General features: G+C 33.7%; 1 protein-coding gene and 1 non-coding gene across 2 annotated transcripts; one reads left to right on the plus strand and one right to left on the minus strand.

The window, feature by feature from the left end:
• Positions 1-8,674: 8,674 nt before the first annotated feature.
• LOC145103137 (Tetratricopeptide repeat (TPR)-like superfamily protein) lies at positions 8,675-11,387 on the minus strand. Its single transcript, XM_079040679.1, has one exon. The coding sequence runs from the start codon at positions 11,239-11,241 to the stop codon at positions 8,863-8,865; it is 2,379 nt and encodes a 792-aa protein (XP_078896805.1). The 5' UTR covers positions 11,242-11,387; the 3' UTR covers positions 8,675-8,862.
• A 101-nt stretch (positions 11,388-11,488) lies between these two features.
• On the plus strand, positions 11,489-11,562 carry TRNAI-AAU (transfer RNA isoleucine (anticodon AAU)). The gene has a single exon. It is a non-coding gene; the product is annotated as a tRNA-Ile (tRNA).
• Positions 11,563-27,702: the final 16,140 nt, after the last annotated feature.

The following is a 27,702-nucleotide window of genomic DNA, read 5'->3' on the forward strand; positions in this document are numbered from 1 at the left end:
AGAATGATGTTTATGGTTTATAACAACTTTGTGATTATTAAAGAATTATGTTTATGGTTTATAACAACTTTGTGATTATTAAAGAATTATGTTTATGGTTTATAACAACTTTGTTGTCATGTTTATGGAACACATTTATGGTTATAACAACTTTGTTCTGAAACAACAAATAAACATTAACATTAGGTGATAACTGCATTACATTGTCATTATAACCATGAAAAGGGTACCCATTTTTGAAGTTGGACCAAAATAACCCTAAATTGATATTACAATATCAAATAGCAAAAAACTACCACATTCCCCCGTTACAATTTCATAAGACAAAAAACACCCAAAATTACATGCAACTACAGGGGTCCCTAATTCCTTAATCCTAAATGAAAAACACCCAAACCACCACAAATAGTAACCAACTTGCAAACAAACACCTCTTCAATCTTGCCACTTGATAGTTTGCATTGTTGATATTCCTCAATAATCCATGTATTATTAACATAGATCTTGCACACATTGGAGGATCAATCCATCCTAAGAATCTGCATCTGGAACCCTTCACGTAAAAAAACTCCTAAACATGAGGGTGATTTTCCAAAATGAGGTTAAAATAACAAAATTGAACACTTACCTGTTGAGGGCAAGAAAGAAACCTCCGACCAGGGTTTGCTGATGTCTAGGAGGTGCGAATCACCGCTTCCCTACCACAAAAACACATCACCATTTGAATTTTTGATGTCTAAGAAGTTGTGAACATAGAGTAGGAAGAATATGAAGCTCGTGAAGGTTGAAGATGGAAGATTGATGTAGCTCCTGCTTTTATTTTGAATAAAGTTGCAAAAAAGGTCTCTATAGGTGGAAGGACGAAAATACCCTCGTCTTTATTGCAGCTAACGGCACAAATGGATGGAAGTTAGTGTGAGGGACCAAAATCAATAGAAATATCCAATTTTGGACCAGTGGTGCACCAAGGTATCGTTTTATACCAAAGTCGCATAAATTTGCCAACAACAATGACTATTTTTGCAATTTTGTCAAAGCTTTACTTTCAGGCAATTTAAGGTGCCTTTAAAACCGCCGAATTCTACCTAGACCTTAGTAAAACCATTCAAAATAGTCAAAACCACTTGGTCTAATCAAACAAAAAAGATGCTATTAAAAAATCATATTTAACTAACGATAATGATATGGTCCTAACTCCTAATAGGTGAACCTCAAATTTTCTTTTCTTTTATTTAAGACGATAAAAAATTTTATTTTCATTTTTTAATTTAGACTAATTATTTTTATGTCAATATTTATAATTATATAACTTTAGTTTCTAATAAGTCTCTATACATTTTTTACTTATTGAAGTTATAATCTTTAAATTGAATTTTTTTTATAATAAAAAATATATTTTTTAAAACTATCATAATTTTTGTCTTTTATTTATATTTGATTAATATTGTATTAAAACAATCATAATCTGTCTTTTATTTATGTTTAGGATCGTATTAATAACTTTTGTCTTTATTTGCTATGTTTGATTAGGCTCGTATTGATTTCTGATTAGTCCTTAGATGACATATGGTCGTCTCACCGGTACCTAACTATATAACGTTCCAAAAATTTCAACTCAAATTTTTTATTTTAAAATCAAAAGAAACCGTGTCATTCATTCATCAAAGAAACATTCGATTGTTTCAAAACATAAATCAGAGTATTAATAAAATCAATAGTGTGGAACATCTCATAATCATCACAACAAATTCGATGCAATCACGTCGTTGTCTTCCCTGTACTACCAAAAAGACCTACAACATTTAAACTTAAAACCGTAAACATAAAGGTTAGTGAGTTCCCCATATACCACATACCATAGAGGGACTCGCCCAATAAACATATAAACGAGTCTTGCTCACGGGTCCCACCCAATAATAGCAAGCTGCACCCACTACAGGTCAAAACAGTCAGGATTTCAGGCTTAAAACAGACGTGACACCAACAATTTTTGTTCCCCTCTTTCGTTTGTGTTTGTGTTCATTTATATTCATTTGTGTTCGTTTATGTTTATTTATGTTCATTTATCCACTAAACGAACGAACATAACGGACATAAACACACTAAGTTTCTTAACGAACGAACATAAACAAAAAAAATATATGTTTATACAAAATGTTAAAATGTATGTATATGTTTTCCAGTCTAAAAAAACTTAAAACTATTTAATAAGTTATTTTTTATATACTTATTTAAAACTCATCAAATTTGCCAAATTATAAATATGTAATTACAAAAAATAGCATATTTCCTTCTTTATACTCAAAAGATTATATATATATATATATATATATATATATATATATATATATATATATATATATATATATATATATCATACATACTTATAAAGCTAGCATTTTTTCTTGCATCTCATGCATTTGAAACACCCTTTTTTTAACTTCCTTTCACCACATTCATTTGAAACTCCCATGACTTTTCAATTTCTTTACAATAATATTATAAATAAGTTAAGTAATGTTCTATAAACAAGAAAGGGTGTTTTTATTACAATGTCTTCATCCCGCATCGATAGTGAGAGTAAACAAGAGAATGTTTCATCTTCTATAAATAGGAAAGGTTGTGAAATGTTTCAAAGGGACCAAACCATGAGAACTTCCTCATGCCTACCTTTGTAGGATTTTGAAGGTATTATTTGGTGAGATTGTCTATATTGGCAAGTGTCCAGTTAACTTTTAGAATTCCAAAATTGGTTTTGAACCGAATTTTTTCAGGTTTAAACCATGTTTCAGTTAGAAAAAAAAATTATGTAGTTGGGTATATAGAGTTGAATCGAAGCTGGATCAATTTGGACCGATAAAGGAATCATTTTCCTTTCACAACAAACATTTGAAATTCCCATGATTTTTCAAATTATTTCTAATAATATTATAAATAAGTTACATAATTTTATATAAATATAAAAAGGCATCTACCTAAACCTAAAATTATAACTGTTTGAAAAAATCACTTTGATTCAAAAACACGAAATATATACGAACCGGGTTTCACTAGAAAAAAAAATATGTAGTTTGGTATATTTAGTTGAATCGGTCCGAGTTTGATCAATTTGGACCGATAAATGAAGCATTTTTCTTTCACCACATACATTTAAAACTCTCATGATTATTCAAATTGTTTATAATAATATTATAAGTTACATAATGTTATATAAATATAAAAAAAAATCTACCTAAACATAAAATTATAATTGTTTGAAAAATCACTTTGATTCAAAAGCACGAAATATATACTCAATTATATTTTATCAATGAATTCATTTTATAATGACATTTTAAATCATGAAAATACATATAAACAAACTTTCTATATTAAGTACCTAACTGAATTTATGATTTTAGGATTTAACAAAAAGTTATTCAATAAAAACTTGATTTTTTATAGCAACTTACGATATTACTGAAAAATGGAACTATTGAACAATAAATTTGTTGAATAACATTTTATTTTTATTATTTAATATTTTATTTAACAAAATTAAATTATTGGCAAACAAAGAAATGAGTTTAATTAAAATGTTTTCATCCCACATTGATCGTGAGAGTAAACAAGAGAATGCATTCTCCTTTATAAATAGAAAAGATTATGAAATATTTTAAAGGGACTAAGCCATGAGATATTCCTTGCATCTAACTTTGTAGGACGTTGAGTGTATTCTTTGGTGAGATTGTCTTTGTCGATAAGTGACCAATTAAATTTCAGAATTTCGAAAATGATTTTGGACTGTATCTTTTAGATTTGGATCGAGTTTAATAAGGATCCGAGTGTCTTCTGGCTGAGTTAGACAAACTCACTTCCATTGGAGGTCGAGTTTAAGTAACATGCTGAGTATTTGGTTGTGTTAGCCAAGTTTTACAACCCTGTATCTAATACAATTTAAAATTTTAACCTTATAAAAGACGTCACTATTATCATATATTCTACATAATTATGGTAATATTTATGATACAAAACATTTTTTTACTATTTAAGATAAAAAGTTGTCTCTATTATTATATGTTGTACACAATGATAAAATTTAAGATAGATAAAAAGATGTCTCTATTATCGTATTTTCTACATAATGATAATATTTAATATAAACGTTTTAATTTAATATGAAATTATTATTTAATAGATAACAATAACGATTTATTTATTTTCAAAAATTAATTTTTTTCTATTTTAATCATATAATTTTGTATATGCAAAACAACTTCAAGTTCCAACCTTATCTCTTATAATATAGTTCAACATGATGGGTTTTGGTCATAAGACATCATATGTGCTCATACAAACCCTAATGCTTGGATCTAGGTTTCTCTATTGTACATGCAAGTTATCCAAGACTATAAACCCTAATTCTAGCATTCAAATAATCATATTAACATGAGAATAGGTTTATAATGTTACCTTGATTGTTATGTAGCAATAACAATCCCAAATCTCCTTGTATTGACTTTGGAAGGCTTAGAGTCACAAGTGTCACTCCTCTAATGACTTACAAACACCAAAAGCAAGTGGAGAAGGTATAAAGAGAGAGGAGAGAGGTAGAAATTCGTCCTTAGATGCTTTAGGGATCAAGTGCACGAAATCCTAAGGCCTTAGGGGTCTTTATATAGGGTTGGGATTAGGGTTTCAGTCCTTATCCTTATCTAGTTACTTGCCCATCAAGCAACCATAAGATAAGCCTTGAAAATCCCTATCTCTTGGACCTTGGACGATTCTAAGGATATCCTTATCCTTGAATTCGTCCATCCTTTAACAAGGATAACCATTGCCCTATTTTGCAACTATCACATAATTATAATTCAGCCCCTCTAGTTTAATTAATTACATTTGATCACAAAATTAATTCTTAATTAATTATTGACCAATATTAATTAAACAAATATGATTTCTCCTTTAATATATTATTCTTATAACATATTAATAAATCATAATAACCTCTCTCTTTATTTATTTCTCCAATCAAGTTGATTTGGTGAAGGCAACCCAAAAGGACCATGCACCATCGGGTCAAGTACATACCAAAATAGTTATGGACTTAGACACTAATCCAACACAACATAATAACAATACTAAAAATCATTTTTTATATTTTTTATGAAATTATTATTTAACTGTTAATAACAATGATTTGGTTATTTTTAATATAAAATATCTTTTTATATCCCACGCAACGCGCGGTCATTCGCCGTGTGTGTGTGTGTGTATATATATATATATATATATATATATATATATATATATATATATATATATATATATATATATATAGTGAGGTTCAATAGAGAACCATAATTAACCAAGGAACCAAGAAACCAATCGTAAGCATCGGAAATCATAACGATCAACGGATAAGGAAATAGATGTACACTTTTACATTGGACACATACATATCGAATTATACTAAAAAATCTAACCTTTACAAAAAATCCCACAACTTTTTTTCGTTTAAAATTTCTTTTAGGCCATTTTTTTATCGAAAAAAACCGAATATACCGTTGTTCACGATTTTTCGTCCTTTTTCCATAGAGATCCATGATGATATGTAAAAAAACGAACTTTTTATTTTCGAAAGAAACCCACTTCATTTTTTTTGATAAAAAAAGTTAAGGTTTATTTTTTTATAGAAAAAATTAATAAATATATCAAAATTCATATTTTTTTTTGTACTTTTTAAACATAGATTCATATTCATGTTAAAAAAAAAAACAATATTTCAGTTCAGATTCACATTGTGAACCTTTTGAGATTCACATTGTGAACCTCCTCAGATTCATAATGTACATAATAATAAGTCAGATTTACAGTGTGAATCTGAACTGATCGGAGCTTTTTCATATTGTGAATATTACAATTTAAAATATTTACAGTTTAGATTCACAGTGTGAATCTACACTGATCGAGTTTTTTTTTTTTTTTTTTTTTTTTGAACATTCTCAGATTCACAGTGTGCATAATAGTAATTCAGATTCTCAATGTGAATCTGAATTGTTCGAGATTTTTCACATTGTGAATGTTACAAATTGAAATATTTACAATTTAGATTTACAGTGTGAATCTACACTGTTCGATTTTTTATTATTATTATTTTTTTAAATTTGTGTTGATGTTTATTAATAGAGTACAAAAAATTAATATTTTTGATATAATTAGTTTTTTTTTTTTGATAAAAATAAACTTAAATATTGAAAAAACTAAGAAAATTAAGTGTGTTTTTTTCGAAAAAAAATCGTTTTTATATATCATCATGGATCTCTATGGAAAGATGACGAAAAATCATGAACGGTATATTCGGTTTTTTCCGATAAAAAACTTGGACTAAAAAACTTTTTAAATAAAAAAAAGGAAGTGAGTTTTGTTATAATCTAGTACATTTGCGTCCATTTTAAAAATTTACAACATTTCTTTTTGCCGTTGATCGCTTTAAATTCCGACGCTTTGGATAGGTTCCTTGGTTCTTTGATTTATAATGGTTCTCTATTGAACTTTTCCCTATATATATATATATATATATATATATATATATATATATATATATATATATATATATATATATATATATATAATAAAGTTTAATACTTCAATATTGTTTGAATGTCATTTCAATTTGGGTTTCTAACAAAATGGTGGTATTGATTTTTTAGAATTTGGCCCAAGTTTTAGGTGGCAATAACAATTCTATGATGCAGATAGAATCCCTTAAAAAAAGTAAAAATGAAGATTAAAAGACCAGAAAATTACTTATTAAGGTAATTAACTTTTCGATATGTTCACATCTGGGTAACTATTTTTTTTTGTACACATCTAGGTAACAAACTTGTTGGAAGTGTTCAAATATGACAATTATGACCTGCTATAGCAGGTTAAATCCTAGTTGTGAACGTTGTCAACAAGTTCGTTACCTATATGTTTACAAAAAAAAAAATAGTTACCTAAATATGAACAAAACGAAAACTAAAAGTAAGTTACACGAATGGTCCCTATGGTTTGGGGGAATTTGTGTTTTTGATCCCTAACTTATTTTTTAAACTTGGATGGTCACTACTATTTATTTTTGTTGCGAGTTTGGTCCCTCTCTTACCTAAAAAGACTATTGTGTCCTTATTAATTTATTTTTTAATTAATTTTCTTATTTATGTATTTATTTTTTACATATTTAAAAAAAATTAATAGAACCCACATATCTGTATCTCCTCGGATAATTCATACTGTTTGTTTTTTAATTTATTTATTTTTTTAACTCGGATGATCCCTACTATTTAATTTTGTTAAGAGTTTGGTCTTTGTCTTACCTAAAAAGACTATTGTGCCCTTATTAATTTTTTCTTAATTATTTTTTTATTTATGTATTTATTTTTTATATATTTAAGAAAAATTAGTAGACTCCACATATCTGTATCTACTCACCATCCCATCTCTCATCCTCCTAAACTTCTACTTATTTTCCATCTTTAGTGATATCGACGTCTTCATCATCCCTTCTTTTTTCGGTCTTTCAACTCCGTCGAATCAACACCACAACCCATTAAAGATGAAGAGACAGTTGGTTCGCCAGAGTTGAAGTATCAAAAAAAGAAGGATGGTGAAGACGTCGATGTTACTAAAGATGGAAAAGAAATAGAAGTTGGGGAGGATGAAAGATAGGATGGTGACCAGTAAGACCCAAATTAAAATTTTCAAATGTGATTTCAGGTTTACGGTAAGGAGATATAGATATATAGGGTCTATTAATTTTTTTAAATATATAAAAAATAAATACATGAATAAGAAAATTAATTAAAAAATAAATTAATAAGGGCATAATAGTCTTTTTAGGTAAGACATGGAACAATCATGCAATAAAAATAAACAGTAGGGACTATCCAAATTAAATTTCTCAAATGTGGTTTGAGGTTTATGATGAAGAGATACAGATATGTGGGGTCTAATAATTTTTTTAAATATATAAAAAATAAGTACATAAATAAGAAAATTAATTAAAAAATAAATTAATAGGGTATAATAGTCTTTTTAGGTAAGACAGAGACAAAAAGCGTAACAAAAATAAACAGTGGGACCATCCGAGTTAAAAAAAATAAGTTAGGTACCAAAAACATAAATTCTCCCAAACGATAAAGACCATTTGTGTAATTTATTTTTAGTTTTCGTTTTGTTGATATTTGGGTAACTATTTTTTTTATACACATTTAGGTAACGAACTTTTTGAAAATGTTCATATCTAGGATTTAATTTGCTATAACAAATCATAATGGTCATATGTAAACATTTCCAACAAGTTTATTACCTAAATGTGTACAAAAAAAAAGATAGTTACTTATATGTGAACATACCGAAAAGTTAATTATCTTAATAAGTCATTTTCCCTTAAAAGAAAGTTGGTGGGGTGGGTCCAACCAAATTAAATAATAATTGTAATTAATTAGATAATAATTATAAAAAAAATAGGACAAATGTCACAAATTATACAAGGATAATTGAAGTCATTTTACACAAGTCGATGACCAAAATTCAAATATATCTTACAAAATCTTCCCAATATTACTATTCTCAAAAATAATATTTACTTTAAAAAATTTCAAAATAATTTCATATCCAAAATATACACCAAGTAAATAAATAAGTACACTTTTACCAATAAGATCTCTTATTATTTTCAATTCCTTCACCTTAAGCAACTTCATATTCTTCTTCTATGTAGTGTAATTTATCATCTACTTTTAATTTCACACATAGACACTACACTATCATAAACCATTATATTGAGAACTCCAAAAAATAAAGATTCAAGTTTGAATCAATGCAAATCAAACAAATTCACTTTGATTTCTTTTTCTGTTTCTCAAACTCTTTCTCCAAAAACTCCAAAGTTGTATCAGTAACATGATTTGGAGCACAATCTGCATCCACCATCATCTTCAAGAACTTATGAGCTTCTTTCAATCTTCCTGCTTTACTATTAACCTCAATAAGCGTATTATAAGTAACAACATCAGGGTTTATCCCATTTCTCTTCATCTCCTCTAAAACCCTATTCACCTCATCAAACCTTCCACCCTTTCCCAATACATTAATCAAAGTATTATACATCACCAAATCAACAAAACCTCCATCTGTCAGTCTTCTCAAAACAGCACTCGCCAGATCAGCACGCCCCATCTTCCCCAACCCCTGAAATATCATATTGTAGGTTGCCACGTCAGCAGCAGTAGCACTATCCTTCTTGTTTCCCATTTCTGAAAGAACCCCATACGCCTCATTCAAATACCCTTTTTTCACCAATGAACTCATTAAAGAATTATAAGTGTAGGAAACAGGATCAACGCCTAAATCGGTAAATATTTCAAACAATTTGCAGGCTAAACTGAGTTTTCCTTTTGTTAGATATATAGATAAGTATGTATTCATCATGTTGACATCGAATGAATTTACATTTATACCCTTTTCTTGAACTCGTTTCCCTTTTGATGATGATAATATTTGTTTGTTGGAGTTTGCTTCATCGGCTAAATGATCCATGTATGGAGATGATGACCATGGGTCAATGTCAATGGTGTCTTTTCTTGAAGAATTTGTGTTTTGTGTTATTAAAGATAAGATTTCTTTAAAGTCTCCTTTCATGGGAAACATAAAGGTGGAATCTTTTTCTCTGCTTTGTGGATCTTTCATTGATGATTCCATGTTAGCTTTCCATTTAAGAAGAGTTGGCATTAGATTACTGTTTTTGATGTGTTTCATGAGTCTTTCTTCACAACCCCTTCTTCCTTCTTTGTTAAAAGCTACTAAAAGATGAGTTATTGTGACCAAATCGACAACAAAGTTTCTTGATTCCATCTCTTCCACCAATTCCAGAGCTTCATCAATCATTCCTTCTTTACAGATATGTAATATAACAATGGAATAAGTGATTCCATCCACGAATTGACCTTTCTTCTTTAAATCACCAAACAATGCGTATGCAGCTTGACCTCTTCTGTTTTTAAACAACCCATTGATCAATATATTGTATGTGGAGGAAGAAGCCCTAACTCCATCATCAGACATTTTATCGAACAGTTGGCATGCGTCTGTAAGTTTTCTTGATTTCAGAAACCCATCAAGGAGAGAGTTGTATATAATTGTATCTGGAAGAAACCCGTTATGCTGCATTTCAATAAAGATCTTTGTGGCATCATTTATCTTGTAACATTTGCAGCAGCCTTGTATGATTATACGATAAGTGAAGGGATCTGGCTCATGTCCAGAGGTTTTCAATTCTTGAAAAACAATAAGAGCATCATTCACTTTTCCATTGAAGCAAAGAGCTTGAATTAGACTGTTGTAAGTGCACAAATCAGGAGCAAACAAGCTCTTTTGTTTCATCTCCTTGAAAAGATTCAATGAAGTTTCCAATTCTCCCCAATTACCAAACCCATGAATACATACATTATAACCCCTCACGTCCATAGGGAAATTCTTCTTTTCCCTTAACTTATCGAAAGCATTTCTGAATTCTGCTCTCATACCCGCCTTTCTTAAGGCTACAAGCAGCTCATTACAAGTCGCAGCATCCATAGAACTCTTGTTTTCATCTGTGATAGAATCCAAGAGCTTAAAGAATGTAAATAGAGCCATGGTTAGGTGATTACTACGGATAAGGGCAATGAGAACAGAGTTGTAAACATCGGGGTTTAATCTATCCAATATATTCTCCGCATGATCCAGTATCTCGAGAGCAGAATCGAAATTACCAGACTTTATGAAAGAATCAAGGAGGAATTTGAAAGTTGACGAATCAAGAACCACGCCTTCTCGATTCATGGAGGCAAGAAACTCAAAGATGTCATTTTTATGTATCACGGGGTTTATACAGAGGGTTTGGAGTACCTGAGAGTAAGTGCTCGCCGAGTGTTTGTAGTTATGTCTGAGAGAACACCACTTGAAAAAATCAATCTTTTTGGATACATCAAGAGAGCTTCTTCTGAGGATTTGAAGAACGAGTGGCTCAGAGAGTGAAATCAAACTCGATTCTTCATTGTTAAGGTTACGAGTACACCCGGGCTCGGAGAGGGATTTTACGATGGAAGCAACAAGGAGGAAGGTGCCCAGTTTTGATTTTGAAGTATTGGGTTGAATAATTGTGGTTTTGCTTCGAATAAGTGGATTTCGGAAAAGGGGTTTGCTATGTGCTATTGTTCTTCGTCTTCCATGGAGCATTGCAGCTGTTTTAATCAATGTTTTGTGATTAAAAAATCAATCTTACATATCATCTTCAAACGTCGCATCTGAACTTCTTGATCATACAAATCAACTGAAGAATCACTTACCGCCTTACGGCCTTAGTGAAGGAAGCCATTGTTGAATCCTGAGCTTCATCTGGAAACCGAAGATCGATGTTATATTAAAATGTGTGTAAAGACATAAACTAATTGATTAATTAAATAACCGACAATATAACAAAAATGGCCTATTAGCTCAGCTGGTTAGAGCGTCGTGCTAATAACGCGAAGGTCGCAGGTTCGAGACCTGCATGGGCCATTCATTTTAGATTTGAAAGTTAATTTTGTACTCTTTAATTAGTTTTTACATTTGACCTATTTTGTCTTTTGTATCAAAGTATTCTATCCTTCAAAAAGTACTTAAAATCAGTAGCTTGAAAATTAATTTTGTGTTCTTTAATTATGATCTAAACGATATTAAACCAAAAACAAATCTAACTTTGAAAATGTTAACTAAAAGTAATAGGGAAAATGAGATAAAAAGATAATAAAGTTTTTCAAAATGTATAAAAGATACCATTGTTTTTTTAGTGTATAAAATATCATTGAATCGGTTATTGTAGGTAACCATCAAATTATCCGGTTATTAAATATTCAAAAAATATTATTGTTGTTTTTTTAGTACAAAAAACACCATTAAAGTTATATATGTGTTCAAATAAAACATTGTGGTAACTAGTTATTTCAGGTAAATAGAAAAACGACTTAAAAGCATAACGAAGTTTCCAAAATGTTCATTAAATACATCAGTTTTTGTTAACTTCGTTGTTGTTCGATTATGTAGAACACAGTCACCAGAGATCATGCACCGTCATATCCGTTTACAATAGTTGTGCAATCTCTTTCATTCCCTTACTTGATCGTTCTTACACTAAGATGAGAAGTAAGTGGGTAATAACCTTAGTTAAACGTTTTTGCTTCTTGATTACATTATATGCCTCAAACCTAAAACATATCTCTAAATATTATTAAAAGAGAACCCTTAATTCACCAATGAAACAATTAGGACCCTTGATTGTATCTCAATCATATGATTTCCACCCTTAGATCAAATTGATAACATCATCTTCTCCAAATAAAATTCAAACATTAAATTATAGAATCTTTAAATTTAGCAATTATATTTCAAACACAATTACATTTAATTATAGAATCTTTAATTATAGAATCGATTCATACTTTCTAAAATATATTTCACAATTCGAGCATAATTACATTTAATTATAGAATCTTTAAAATCAACAATTATGTTATCAATTAAAGCATATCATTCTATTTATATATGAAGTATCAATTTCTCCATAAATCTAGCCAAAAACAAGAATAGCCGTCTATTTTTCTCCTTTATTTTTTTTCTCTTAAACCAAAATTCCCTAATCTTCTTTGTCCTCATGTCAATTGTTGTGCTTCAATTGATGTTTTGTGTGTTCATAACAGAATGTAGCACCATAAGATGGTTCCTTTTTGCTCATGTATTCTTAGAATTTGTGTGTTGCCTCTTCCTTGCATCTCCAATTATCACACCTTTGTTTTGGCTTCAAACAAATCTCTACAAAATAAAGCAAGCATCTCCTTTAAGACATTTTTTGAAAATATATGCCATCATTAACCCTAATTAATATTGTTCATAGTTTAACTCCCTTATTTATAGTTTTGGCTTCAAAATTTAAACATGTTTAGTTTTTTTCTTTTTAAAAAGATCACTAAATAAGTATATCAATAATTATGTTATCTTTAATATATATATATATATATATATATATATATATATATATATATATTATAACAAAAATCTTATGACATCATCTTAAACAATTTGGGCCAATGATTGTAATTCAATCCTATGTTTTTCACCATTAGATAAATTGCTAACATCATCTTCCCAAATGGAATGTATTTAATTCCAATAAAAGCTTTCCAATTATCAAACAAAATTAACTTAAATCAATTGAAATTGAATGTATTTGATTCTAATAAAAACTTCTCATATTTTAAATTTTGAATTTCCAGTTATAAAGATTTTAAAATGGTCAACTTTAAAAACATATTACTAAAAACCATTTCAATTAAGGTATTAAATATCAACCATTAATATAAAAATCCATTTATATTAGCAAATAATCAATATAAAATCCATTTTTATTAGGAAACCATTAATACCAAAAAATCATATTCAAATTATCACATACATATACGATTCATCCTTGAATCCGCGACTCACACTTATTTTCAATCATTGTTTTTCTTCAAACCTTCTCCTACTACATCATTCTTATTGCTTATAACTTTGATCATCATTCTCTGCTTCAAACCTTCGTTGTTGTGCACTAGAAGGTCGGTACCTTCTTCCACTTTTTTATAATTTATTATTATTTTTTTGTTCCTGTATCAAATATATGTATTCATATATTTCAATTTTCTTTATCACAACTTACATGAAATCGATTAACAACTTTTCTAAACCTTCGTTGTTGTGCACTAGATGGTCGGTACCTTCTTTCACTTTTTTATAATTTATTATTATTTTTTTTGTTCCTGTATCAAATATATGTATTCATATATTTCAATTTTCTTTATCACAACTTACATGAAATCGATTAACAACTTTTCTGAAACTTTTCAAATAATTAGGAAAAGCTATTATGTACCTTTAATCCAGAAAAAAATAATGTACTTTGATGGAAATCAGTTAAAACATAATATAGCAAAGTACTTTGATAGAATGAAAAATGCACCCTACCCATTTTCCTATGCATGGTAATCAATTTTTTGTGTATTCGTTTAGCATGATACTTCCGTTTTTTATCCGAAGGGTAAATCATTAATTTGGTATGTATAATGTTCATCAGAAGTGTAAATTACTAATTTAATTTAAATTGATCAAATCGTGAGCCGGTACTATTTATGTTTGTTTGATTATCTCAATTTGGTTACTGTTTTTGATTTTATATAATATATTAAATTGTTGGCTGAATTACAGGGATTGCAATCTTGATATAGATGTTGTCACACTCCCAAACCAGAATGGCGGAAACATTCGGGGGTGGATGACTTCACGTAGTACCATAACAATTGAATATCGTAAAGAAAGTAACACAACCATCATATATATAATAAAAACGTACATTGTTGCGTTATACATGTTTCCAAAAGAATATTACAATATGATGATTTAAAATGTTTGATGATAAACGCCTTAGCGTTCATTCTTCAAAAGTTGGTAGTTATCTGTATTACTGATTCCCTAAGAAATACAAGTGGTTTCGAAAAAGTGTCAACAATAAAGTTGGTGAGTTCATAAGTGTTTTCGTACTGAAAAAGTATGCCTTTTTGGAAGAAAATAGATGAACGTAGTATCCAGAAATCCAATATTTTCCACATATAGTTTGAAGAGTTCCCAAAGTTGGAGGGCGTTAGTACCTTTCGTACTTAAATGATAAAGATGAATTTTGTACTCAAAATAATGTAAATACTGAATGCATATATGAGTCTCGTAAATCAATCTTGTTTTTATACTTTCATGTGAGTCTTATAACCATACTATTAACACAGACTGTCTGCAACAACATTCTTCAGGTGTTGTAGTGTTATGACATTTGTCACCCTAGACATGCCAGTCTAACTGTAGCTAACAATTTAGGTGCGGGGTTGTCAATCCCGTATAGATCTATACAAAAGTATCATGCTCTCCTTCCAAGAGATTATGGCTTATAATACAGGACTTGAAATGCATACTTAAGAGTACGTTGAAGTTGAATATCTCACATCACTTAGTATAAATAGATTTACGATAAGAAAGTCTTTATTTCACTTTAGATGAAAGTATTTCGTTTTTCAAGATGTATACGTAAGAATGTATGAATAACTCGCAAACTATACCCATTATAGTTTTTCAGAAAGTATGTTCCATTTGGTGAAAATAATTTGGTAAAATACTAAACTTTATACGTAAAGTAGGATGTTGGTATCGAATAATAATAAGATAGAGGTTGTATTTATATTTATATGATACGTTTTCTTGTATTGTACTTGTATTCCCCCTCCCCCCCGTAAAACATGAAAATACTTGAAAAGTAGGGGTATGAACTCACTTGTTCGGTTTGAAGAGAGTGGGACTAGAGTCGAGCAGAACTTCAACTGCGGAAAGCTGCGTCTTCGAGCTTCTCGGGGATCTCGGTAGCGTAGAACCTTCGTCGGGGGCTCGGGTGTGCAACCCAGGGTGTCGGGGTGGCCTTTGGTGCTTACAAGTGTGTGAAAGTGAGTGAGAGTTTGAGAAAAGTGTGCCAAAATCCGGAGTTCATGCCCTCTATTTATAGGGTTGAAGGCGTGAGTACGCTGGGCGTAACTTTGTGTCATGGCTTACGACTTGGGTCTAGCTAGGCGTAGAGCTTGCAGCCGATTGGACTCGACCCTGCACCTGAGTACACTGGGCGTACTCTTGAATTACGTTGGGCGTAATTCCGGATTCAATCTTCTAAATTCAGTAACTTTCACGTACAGGCTCCGTTTTTCGCGTTCTTTATATCCGCGCGTAGGTGAGACTATGCTCTACAACTTCCATTTAGACTCTGTCGGCTAGTTTTGACTTTATTTTTAATACTATGTTTTTAATAGGCCGGGACTGCTAAAGTCCGTTAAAAATTCATAACTTCTTTATCCGACGTCTGTTTTCGTTTGTCTTTTTATCATCTTACTCCTATTGTGGAGACCTTCAACTCTCGTTTAGGTTGCGTTAGCTAAATATCGTTCGATTTTTAATTCGAGTTTTTAGCTCTCTACTGCTGTTACGAAACTTAGAAAATTCGTAACTTCTTCATACGAGGTCCAATTTGGGCGGTCCTTTTATGTACGTTTACGGTTTAACGAACTCTACGACTTTTGTTTAGATACTTAAGGCTAAAATGCATTTTATTGGAATTTCACTTTTTACGTTAAATAATGTTTTACCGGGTGTGTCGTGAATAGTTGAGTGGTCATAGTTTCTTCATTATAACCCGGTTTCGAATGTTCTTTATGTTTTTGAAAACCTAGGCACGATATCTAACATTTGAGGCATCCCAATTTAGATATTTAAACACTTTATTTTTTAGGCTAATTTCGTTGATTCCAAATAGTTTCGTTGTATTTGACTTTTGAGTGTTACATTGCTTTGGAAAAATATAGGGTTGTCACATCATCCTCCTGTTAGAGGAATTTCGTCCCGAAATTTAATCTAAGACAGAGTTTACGGGTTAGGAAAGAGATACGAGTACTTTTGTTTCATCTGATCCTCGCGTTCCCAGGTGTATTCAGGTCCTCGCTTGGCGTTCCAGCGGACCTTTACAATAGGTATGCGACTTTGTTTAGTTCTTTTAATTTCCCGATCCATGATCTCTACTGGTTCTTTTACGAATTGGAGATTCTCATTTATTTCAATTTCATCCAGAGGGATGACAAGGGTCTCATCGGACAAGCACTTCTTTAGGTTTGATACGTGAAAGGTAGGGTGTACGTTGTGGAGTTCCTGAGGTAATCGAAGTTTGTATTGCACCGGACCGATCCTGGCAAGGATCTCGAATGGTCCAATGTACCTGGGGTTCAGTTTCCCACACTTTCCAAAACGTATTAATCCTTTCCAAGGCGAGAATTTTAGTAGGACACGGTCTCCAACCTGGAATTCCAAGGGTTTCCGTCTTTTATCCGCATAACTCTTTTGTCTGTCCCTTGACGCCTTCAGTCGTTCCCGGATGTGAACAATCTTCTCTGTAGTTTCCCTTATGATTTATGGCCCAGTGAGTGTGTTGTCTGTTGTTTGTCCTCTTGCTAGCTGTGTGTCACCCACTTCAGCCCAACACAGGGGTGATCTGCACTTACAGCCGTAGAGGGCTTCGAACGGGGCAGCCTTGATGCTAGTGTGGTAGCTATTGTTGTATGAAAACTCGACCAATGGTAAATGGGTGTCCCATGCCTTGCCAAAATCGATTATGCAAGCTCTCAGCATATCTTCTAGGGTTTGTATGGTTCTCTCACTCTGGCCATCAGTTTGTGGGTGATACGCAGTACTCATGTCTAGTCTCGTTCCTAGAGATCTTTACCTTGAGGTGAATCTTCTATCTCGATCCGAGATAATGGATATTGGCACACCATGCAGCCGTATAATCTCTCTGAGGTATGTTCTAGTCTTCTCCAATTTATCTGTCTCTTTGATTGGTAGAAAGTGCGCGGATTTAGTTAACCTGTTGACGATCACCCAGATGGTGTCGAGTCCACTTGCCGTCTTGGGTAATTTGGTTATGAAATCCATGGTTATCCGCTCCCACTTCCATTCGGGTATTTCTGGTTGTTGTAACAATCCCGAGGGCTTTTGGTATTCCACCTTGACTTTAGCACACGTCAGACATTTGTTCACGTAGGTAGCGATTTCGGCTTTCATGTTCGGCCACCAGTATAATTTCTTGAGGTCCAAATACATCTTATCGGAGCCGGGATGTATGGAGTATCGTGTCTTATGAGCTTCGTTCACGACGACTTCTATGAATCCGCCAAACTTCGGTGTCCAGATCCGATCCATGAAGTAACAAACTCCATCATTCTTGACTACAAGCTTCTTATCCATTCCCCTTAAGGCTTCCCCTGTCACATTTTCAGATTTAAAGGCTTCTATTTGGGTTTCCTTGATTTGCGTAGATAGGTGTGAATGGATTGTCATAGTTAGAGACTTCACTCGGCGGCCCGAGTATTCCTTTCGGCTGAGTGCATCAGCCACCACGTTAGCCTTTCCGGGATGGTATCGAATTTCGCATTCGTAATCGTTTAGTAGTTCTACCCACCGTCTTTGTCTCATGTTGAGTTCTTTCTGGTTGAGAATATGCTGGCGGCTTTTATGATCGGTGAAGATTGTACATTGTGTGTCGTAGAGATAGTGCCTCCATATCTTTAGAGCGAAAATGACTGCTCCTAGCTCGAGATCGTGCGTTGTGTAGTTTACTTCGTGCGCTTTAGTTGTCTTGAGGCGTAGGCGATGACCTTCCCTCGTTGCATCAGAACACACCCAAGTCCTTGGTTTGACGCATCACAATAGACCACGAAGTCCTCCGTTCCTTCTGGTAAGGTTAGGATGGGCGCACTACATAAGGCTCGCTTTAGGGTTTGAAACACGATGTCTTGTTTTTCGCCCCAGTCGAAGGTCACACTCTTCTGAGTTAGGGTGGTAAGTGGCTTAGCAATCTTCGAAAAGTTTTGTATGAACCTTCGGTAATACCCGGCGAGTCCTAAAAATTGTTGGATTTCTGTTGGGGTTCTTGGAGTCGTCCAATTATCTATTGCCTTGATCTTGGAAGGATCCACGTGTATCCCCTCTTTGCTTACTACGTGACCTAGGAAATCTACTTCCCGAATCCAAAACTCGCACTTTGAAAATTTTGTGTATAGCTTTTCTGCCCTCAATGTTTCCAAGACTTGGCGGAGGTGTCGGTTGTGTTATTCCTTGCTTCTTGAATAGATGAGTATATCATCTATGAACACGATCACGAATTTATCCAGGAAATGACGACATACTCGGTTCATCAAGTCCATGAACACCGCTGGTGCATTTGTTAATCCAAAGGGCATCACTACAAACTCGTAGTGACCATAGCGTGTTCAGAATGCCATTTTGGGGACGTCTCCTTCCAGCACTCACAGTTGGTGATAACCAGATCTCTAATCGATCTTTGATAAGTAGCTTGCTCCCTGTAGTTGGTCAAACAAATCATCTATGCGCGGGAGGGGATATCGGTTCTTGATCGTGAGTTTGTTCAGCTCCTGGTAATCGATGCACATGCGAAAAGATCCGTCCTTCTTTTTCACGAATAGGACCGGTGCTACCTGATAGCTTCATTTTATTTACTTCTTTTTATAGTTTATTTTAGTACATTTCATTCGCATTTTAGTTAACTTCCATGCATATTTTCCCTTTGTTATTTTTATGACCATTTCGGAGTACTTTCTAGTTTCTTGAGCATTATTGCAGATTTTCTTGAAAACTAGCGGGGCGACACTCTTGGGAGGCGATTGGGCTTGAAGGGAATTGGGGATTTCGTGCTTGATGGCTATGAAGGTGACTCATGGGGTGGACTTGTCAATTGCTTGAAGGCTTGGAAGAATTGAGCTTTAAATTTGAAAGACGCGGGAGAATTCTTGAGTGTGCAAGATCAATATTTGGGAGTTAGCGGAAGTTTAGAGTGATGTGGATAGACAAATTGGGCTTTAATTGAAGAAATATTGAAGAAAAATGGGCTAGGAGTTGATTGGATTCGAACTAGGCCAATGGATTAGTTGTGGGGGCCCAAAACTTGAAGAAGCCCAAAAATACCCGTCAGAGCCCGCGGCCCGCGTAAGATTACCCGCGGCCCGCGTGGATTCCTGACAAGGGCAATTTCGGGATTTTGTTAAGAGCTCTATATTGGGAAGGTTGGTGTGCCTCTTTAGCCTTATCTTGGAGGTCCGAGTTTGACACTTTCTCTCTGGAGTTTGGAGTACTTTTGAAGGCCAAGAACACTTCAAGAACATCTTGATTTCACCTCTTGATTATTGTAAAATGTTTGGTACAATCTTCTCTAACTTTATTTCTTTGAGTTTAGCCATGCTTGGCTAAACTAATCTTGGTTGAGTTTTTGTTGAATCCTTTGAACTTTTGTTGAATGTTGAAGAATCCATGAACTTGTTCTTAAATCTTTATGGAAATGTTGTATGTTTTATCATATTATCACTACTAGTATGTTTTATTCATGAGTTTAAATGTGTTTGTGGTGATTAGTTGGCTAATTTCTTGATTAAGTAAATGATCCTCAAATTAGCAAGCAACAAATGATTTTTGTGTTGTTTTTGCTTCACACAATCATGAAAACATTTCCTCCAACATGGTGGTGAAAGCATTTGACCCCTCTTGGATTTGGTGACTTTTTGGTTCTTAATGCTAGCTGACTTTCACTAATTACATGCTATTTGGAATTAGTGACTTTGACTAAGGAAATTGTTATGAGCTTCTCTAGCCATTTCAACAATTAAGAAAAGTCTAGGTAATCTCAAGCTCCTTGGATTACTATAGCCAAATTAAGAACTTAAATCAAAGTATTGCACCATTGGATTCTAATGATATGTTCATCAAAAGTCAAAGTGAGGAAACTTTAAGTCAACCATCTATCCCTTATTGATTTTATATCAAACTCTTATTTTTGTTGCATTTGTCTATTTAAATCATAGTTAATTCTAGTTTGTTTCAAGTATTTCAAAACACCAAAAACCCCCCATTTTATTTTTATCGTCATTTTACAAAGAGATTTTTCATAGAGTTATAAATTGAACCAATCTCCGTGGATTCAATCCCTTTACCACTATACACTATTTTAGTGTGTAATATTTAGGGTTATTATTTGTGTTGGCCTCGACAACCACCACTACCCATGGTGAGAAGCTCGGTCTGATAAAGCCTTTGCTCAGCAGCTCGTTCAATTGACTGGACAGTTCCTGCATCTTGGCTGGGGCTAGACGGTAAGGCAATTTTGCTACTGGAGTAGCTCTGGGAATTAAGTCGATTCTGAACTCGACTTGGCGTTCTGGTGGAATCCCTGGAAGATCTTCTGGAAAGATGTCTGGGAAGTTGCAGACTTCCGGAATGTCTTTAATGTTCTTAGATTCTTGTTTCTTGTCTACTACATGGGATAGAAAGGCATGATATTCCTTGCGAAGATATTTTTGTGCTTTAACACAGGAGATGATTTGTAAATTTTTACTAGGTTTGTCACCATAAATGACAAGAGTTTCGCCGCTTGGCAGATTGTGGCGAACGACCCTTTCGTGACAAAGTATATCGGCATGGTGAAGGCTTAACCAGTCCATACCGATGATGACATCAAAACTTCTTATTGAAATGGGCATAAGATCGATTTGAAACAAGTGCTCGTTTAAATTTAATGTGCACCCTACGTACATATCGCTTGCGCTTTCCGTTTTACCGTTTGCCATTTCTACAGTGAATATTTTATTGAGTGGTTGGGGTTTTTGATTAAGTAGGTGTTTGAATTTATGACTCACAAAACTTCTCTCCGCACCGCAGTCAAAGAGTATGCATGCATAAATGTTGTCGTGGAGAAACGTCCGTAACCACCGTGGGGTCAGCTATTGCTTCATTTTGTCCTATCGCCAGCACTCTCCCAACACCGCTAACATTCTTTTCCTTGGGGAAATCCCTCTTGAAGTGCCCAGTTTCTCCACACCTATAACATGCCTGGCTTATTCCAGCACCAGGAACTTGAGTGATTGGTTGCGCCGGTGCCTTACAGAAACGGGCAGTGTGCCCTTTCCTGTCGCAGTTTTTACAGTGCATTTCGCGGCAATTACCGTGGTGATGGTAATTGCATTTGTTGCACTTTGGCAGGTTCCCAGCATATTGCTTCGCTGGCGCAGGGGTAGCAGGAGTTGTAGTGGGGGCAGTAGCGGCATGGACCACCACCATTTGTTTCTTTGAAGATTCTTGCGAAGTTTGCCCTTTTCTCTTGTTCCAGAACTTCTTCTTCTTCTTGTTGGCATTGTTGTCGTTGTTGTTGCTTTCTTTGGTTGGTTCAACGATGACGGTCATGACACTTTGACAGACACCATGATCAACGAGATATTGCGCCAGTTCCTTGGCACTGTCAAACGTCGTGGGTTTGGAGGCTAACACACTCCCTCGAAGTTGGGGTGATAGTCCCCAGATATACCTTTCCACCTTTTGGCTTTCCAGGATCATCATTCCTGGGCAAAGTATTATCAAGTCACTGAATTTGTTGGTATAGCCTGTGATGTCCGAGCCTACCATCGTAAGGCCCCACAGTTCCTGTTCGAGCTTCTGAATCTCGCCTCTTGGGCAGTACTCTCGTAGGAGCATTCGTTTCAGGTTTTCCCAATCCATGGAGTTCGCCACTACTAGGGTTAGTGCCTTGACGTGGCCGTTCCACCACGTTAGGGCTCGTTCGGAGAAAGTATAGGCGGCAAATTTCACTTTGCTTTCTTCGGGGCACGCATAAATTTCGAACACAACTTCCGTTTTCTCTATCCATTGGGATAGAGCCATCACTCCCTCAGTCCCATTAAAGGGAATATGTTTGCCGTTGTTGAAGTCTTTGTAAGTACATTCCCCGGAACGGCCTTGGCTTTGGCCATTTGTAAAGTTGTTTATTCCTCCTCCTGACCCGTTGTTACTCATTTGTGCCATCGCTGCGGTTACATCGACTTGGAACATAGCTGCATCCATAGTTGGAGGGGGTGGTGGAGGTGGTGTTGGAGCTGAGTTTCTGTGTGATGATCTACGAGGAGGCATGTTCTGGTAGAGAAATAATAATAAAGACTATAAGTTTCTAATGACTTGACAATCGTGCACTAGAGGGTTAGTTATATCTTGTAATTTGTTTTGACTTAAGTTAATGGTTTCAAAGTAGATATAGCAATTTAGATAATCCTATAAGTTTCGAGAGGTATGTAAAGAAATACTTCATATATAAATATGTCACACATACGGTGCGTTACATTATGATTCGTGTTTAGGAAAATTTGACCTATCTAGAGGTCTCCGATTACAAGTTCAAAGAAAGTAAGAAAAACTTTATCCGAGGTCCTATTCTATATCAAAATTGTTGGAGTTGGGCAAGTCCTACTTGCGGTGTGTTGTGCGTTTGGAGCTAGACTGGGCATCCAATTGTTTGACTCCCATTAAACGCCTCTCAAGAACTGCTTGTTGTTCCTTCATCTCTCTTATTTATGCAAGTGCTGCCTCCATTTGGCTTTGAAGCGTCCCTGTGTGAAGTTGGGTATCTTCGTGTAGTCCGTCTAGACGGCGGATGTCTGCGGCGTTACCTTGTGTAGCAAGATTGATCTCACGAATTCTGGCCGCTTGCATGTCCGGATGGTAGTTCTGGGTGGCTATTGTGCCCACGAGAATGGGAAGCGCTCGATCGGCTGAGCCTCCCCCACTGACATTGTAAAACTCCCGACACATGCGGAAGGGAGGGCGTACACCTAGTTGACGGCTCCAATGGTAGAGATGGCTTCCCCAAATGGGAATGAGACCTTGGTAACCCATTCTAACTTCGGGGGGACGAGGAGCGGGAGGGTTGATTACTTCCGGCTCAGAGTCTGTTCCATCTGTAACTTCCTCCTCCTCTTCTATAGGCTCTTCTTCCTCTTCAACTTCCTCGTCGACTTCGAATTCCTCTTCGACTTCCTCTTCAATTTCCTTTGGGTCTTCTTCCGGATCTTCTTCTATCCATCCACCGTTACCTTGGTTTGGGTAGTAGGGATCTCCCACTATATGGAATTCAGCCATTTTGTCTGTACTATGATAGAGGTATAAGAATTTTATAAGAAAAGAAATTTCTATTTAACGGCATCCTAAGTTTAACTATATCTTGTGGTGTGCAGGTTTTTCATTGTCCTTATATTTTATAACAATACTCCTATAGTATTTCGAATTTGCAAGTCTATAAATTTTATTTGGTAAGTTTTTGACTTGTTGTCCACTACGACCATTCTTCGACGTACGCTGGTTAAATCCAGGATAAATATAGTTGATCAGGCTATATTTATTCTCGATTTGATTACATACCTCGAGGCCCAATCGTAGCGTCGCAACTTGCCTCAATACTTTTTAGAAAATTTTGTTATGATACGAGACCGATGCATGCGTGTAAAAATGTATATTTTAAAAGAAAAATATATTATTTATGAAAACATTTTGTCAGAGGGTTTTTGGTCCCCTTTGCATTAATAGTTTGTATATCTTATGTGGTTCGATATATACTTAATTCACTATAAAAAATGCTCTGATACCAATCTGTCACACCCCCAAACCAGAATGGCGGAAACATTCGGGGGTGGATGACTTCACGTAGTACCATAACAATTGAATATCGTAAAGAAAGTAACACAACCATCATATATATAATAAAAACGTATATTGTTGCGTTATACATGTTTCCAAAAGAATATTACAATATGATGATTTAAAATGTTTGATGATAAACGCCTTAGCGTTCCTTCTTCAAAAGCTGGTAGTTACCTGTATTACCGATTCCCTGAGAAATACAAGTGGTTTCGAAAAAGTGTCAACAATAAAGTTGGTGTGTTCATAAGTGTTTTCGTACTGAAAAAGTATGTCTTTTTGGAAGAAAATAGATGAACGTAGTATCCAGAAATCCAATATTTTCCACATATAGTTTGAAGAGTTCCCAAAGTTGGAGGGCGTTAGTACCTTTCGTACTTAAATGATAAAGATGAATTTTGTACTCAAAATAATGTAAATACTGAATGCATATATGAGTCTCGTAAATCAAGCTTGTTTTTATACTTTTGTGTGAGTCTTATAACCATACTATTGACAAAGACTGTCTGTAACAACATTCTTCAGGTGTTGTAGTGTTATGACATTTGTCACCCAGACCTGCCGGTCTAACTGTAGCTAACAGTTTAGGTGCGGGGTTGTCAATCCCGTATAGATCTATACACAAGTATCATGCTCTCCCTCCAAGAGATTATGGCTTATAATACAGGACTTGAAATGCATACTTAAGAGTACGTTGAAGTTGAATATCTCACATCACTTAGTATAAATAGATTTACGATAAGAAAGTCTTTATTTCACTTTAGATGAAAATATTTCGTTTTTCAAGATGTATACGTAAGAATGTATGAATAACTCGCAAACTATACCCATTATAGGTTTTCAGAAAGTATGTTCCATTTGGTGAAAATAACTTGGTAAAATACTAAACTTTATACGTAAAGTAAGATGTTGGTATCGAATAATAATAAGACAGAGGTTGTATTTATATTTATATGATACGTTTTCTTGTATTGTACTTGTATTCCCGCCCCCCCCCTAAAACATGAAAATACTTGAAAAGTAGGGGTATGAACTCACTTGTTCGGTTTGAAGAGAGTGGGACTAGAGTCGAGCAGAACTTCAACTGCGGAAACTTGCGTCTTCGAGCTTCTCGGGGATCTCGGTAGCGTAGAACCGCGTGGAACCGAGGGTGTTGGGGTGGCCTCTGGTGCTTACAAGTGTGTGAAAGTGAGTGAGAGTTTGAGAAAAGTGTGCTAAAATCCGGAGTTCATGCCCTCTATTTATAGGGTTGAAGGCGTGAGTACGCTGGGCATACCACCGGAGTACGCTGGGAGTACTTCGGTTACGCTAGGCGTAACTTTGCGTCATGGCTTACGACTCGGGTCTAGCTAGGCGTAGAGCTTGCAGCCGATGGGAATCGACCCTGCACCTGAGTACGCTGGGCGTACTCTTGAGTTACGTTGGGCGTAATTCCGGCTTCAATCTTCTAAATTCCGTAACTTTCGCGTACGGGCTCCGTTTTTCGCGTTCTTTATATCCACGTGTAGGTGAGACTATGTTCTACAACTTCCATTTAGAGTCCGTCGGCTAGTTTTGACTTTATTTTTAAAACTATGTTTTTAATAGTCTGGGACTGCTAAAGTCCGTTAAAAATTCATAACTTCTTTATCCGACGTCTGTTTTCGTTTGTCTTTTTATCATCTTACTCCTATTGTGGAGACCTTCAACTCTCGTTTAGGTTGCGTTAGCTAAATATTGTTCCATTTTTAATTCGAGTTTTTAGTTCTCTACTGCTGTTACGAAACTTAGAAAATTCGTAATTTCTTCATACGAGGTCCAATTTGGGCGGTCCTTTTATGTACGTTTACGGTTTAACGAACTCTACGACTTTTGTTTAGATACTTAAGGCTAAAATGCATTTTATTGGAATTTCACTTTTTACGTTAAATAATGTTTTACCGGGTGTGTCGTGAATAGTTGAGTGGTCATAGTTTCTTCATTATAACCCAATTTTGAATGTTCTTTATGTTTTTGGAAACCTAGGCACGATATCTAACATTTGAGGCATCCCAATTTAGATATTTGAACACTTTATTTTTGAGGCTAATTTCGTTGATTCCAAATAGTTTCGTTGTATTTGACTTTTGAGTGTTACATTGCTTTGGAAAAATATAGGGTTGTCACAAATGTTAAATAATTTGTTAAGATAAATATATGATAATACTGAATAGAAAATGGAGGATAAGGGTATAATAGGAATAAAGAGATATTTTTTGGTGTTTGAATGTAAATTAATATCATAATATGATGGTTGCATTACAACATTTCTAACTTTAAATTGAAATCATAACTAAAGGTTATTGATATTATTTAATGATTTTTTTTAAATGTTAAGTATGATTTTAAGGTTTAGGGCAAAAAGGTAATTTTTTGTGATAGAATAAAGAAGGAAGATTCGAATTTACCTTCTGAAGGTATCGATAAACTCCTAAATTTATGTGATTTATTTTAATTTGATTACAAATTAGATGCAGAAAACCTTTAAGTAAGGAAACATAAGGGCATAAGAGTAATTTAACTTAGGAAACTAGAAAAACATTAGGCCGAAAAAGAAATTCAACAATAGATATTAATATGACACGTATACCAAAATAATTTTTTAGCATGATACTTCCATTTTTTATTCGAAGGCTAAATCATTAATATAGAATAGACTATGTTCATCAGAAGGGTAAATCGATAATTTAATTTAAAATGGATCAAACTGGTTGTTGTTACTATTTCTTTTTGTTTGACTATCTCAACTTGGTTACTGTTTACGACTTTAATGTCGAATATAATAACTTCATATTAATCCATTTTTAGGAATGTACGTGTAAAGTACATTGTTATAACAATATTTTTAACAATAACATGTTGTGATTTTTCGTGTTGTAAATGTCTTTTAATTTATTTTTTATTCACTATTAAGGTGATGGATTTTATAAACAATTTAATCCAGAAATGGTTAAACTATAATTATTCTAATTTATATGTGTCTCTGTATAGTAAATACAACTTTTCAAAGATTGTTTTCTATGACTATGAAAATTATGTTTCTATTTTTGAAATCTCATAAAACATCGCTTAAGGTTTTTTTGGCTTAACATATTACATCATTAAGTAAAAAAAACAACAATGTATAACTTTTCATATTAAATGCTTAACCTAATAACTTGTACTTGATCCTCAACAACCTCTATAAACTACAATAACTGTTATTTTTTTTACAAATTATAGCAACATACTTATCATGAAAAAAGAACTTTTAATTTAAACTACAACATAGTTTTTTATTGTTAACAACAATATACAACACTTAATATCAACATTTTTGCCTACATATTAATACATGAACTATATCAAAAGTAGGCTAAGACGTTAGAATCTAAATTAAAAATGATCTTATTTCCTTAAATATAAGATTTACGGTATTATTGACAAATTTTTTATTTGATTCTTAATTTTTCTATGTGGTCGTTTTTATATGTTAGAATCAAATTGCATAACTACAATTAACTTTTT

Source organism: Lactuca serriola, chromosome 4 (genome assembly GCF_051521515.1).
Source record: "Lactuca serriola cultivar US96UC23 chromosome 4, Lser_US96UC23_V15, whole genome shotgun sequence".
NCBI lineage: Eukaryota > Viridiplantae > Streptophyta > Magnoliopsida > Asterales > Asteraceae > Lactuca > Lactuca serriola.

Excerpts from the sequence above, each read along its gene's own strand:
- LOC145103137 (XM_079040679.1), bottom strand. The coding sequence starts at position 11,241 with ATGCTCCATGGAAGACGAAGAACAATAGCACATAGCAAACCCCTTTTC.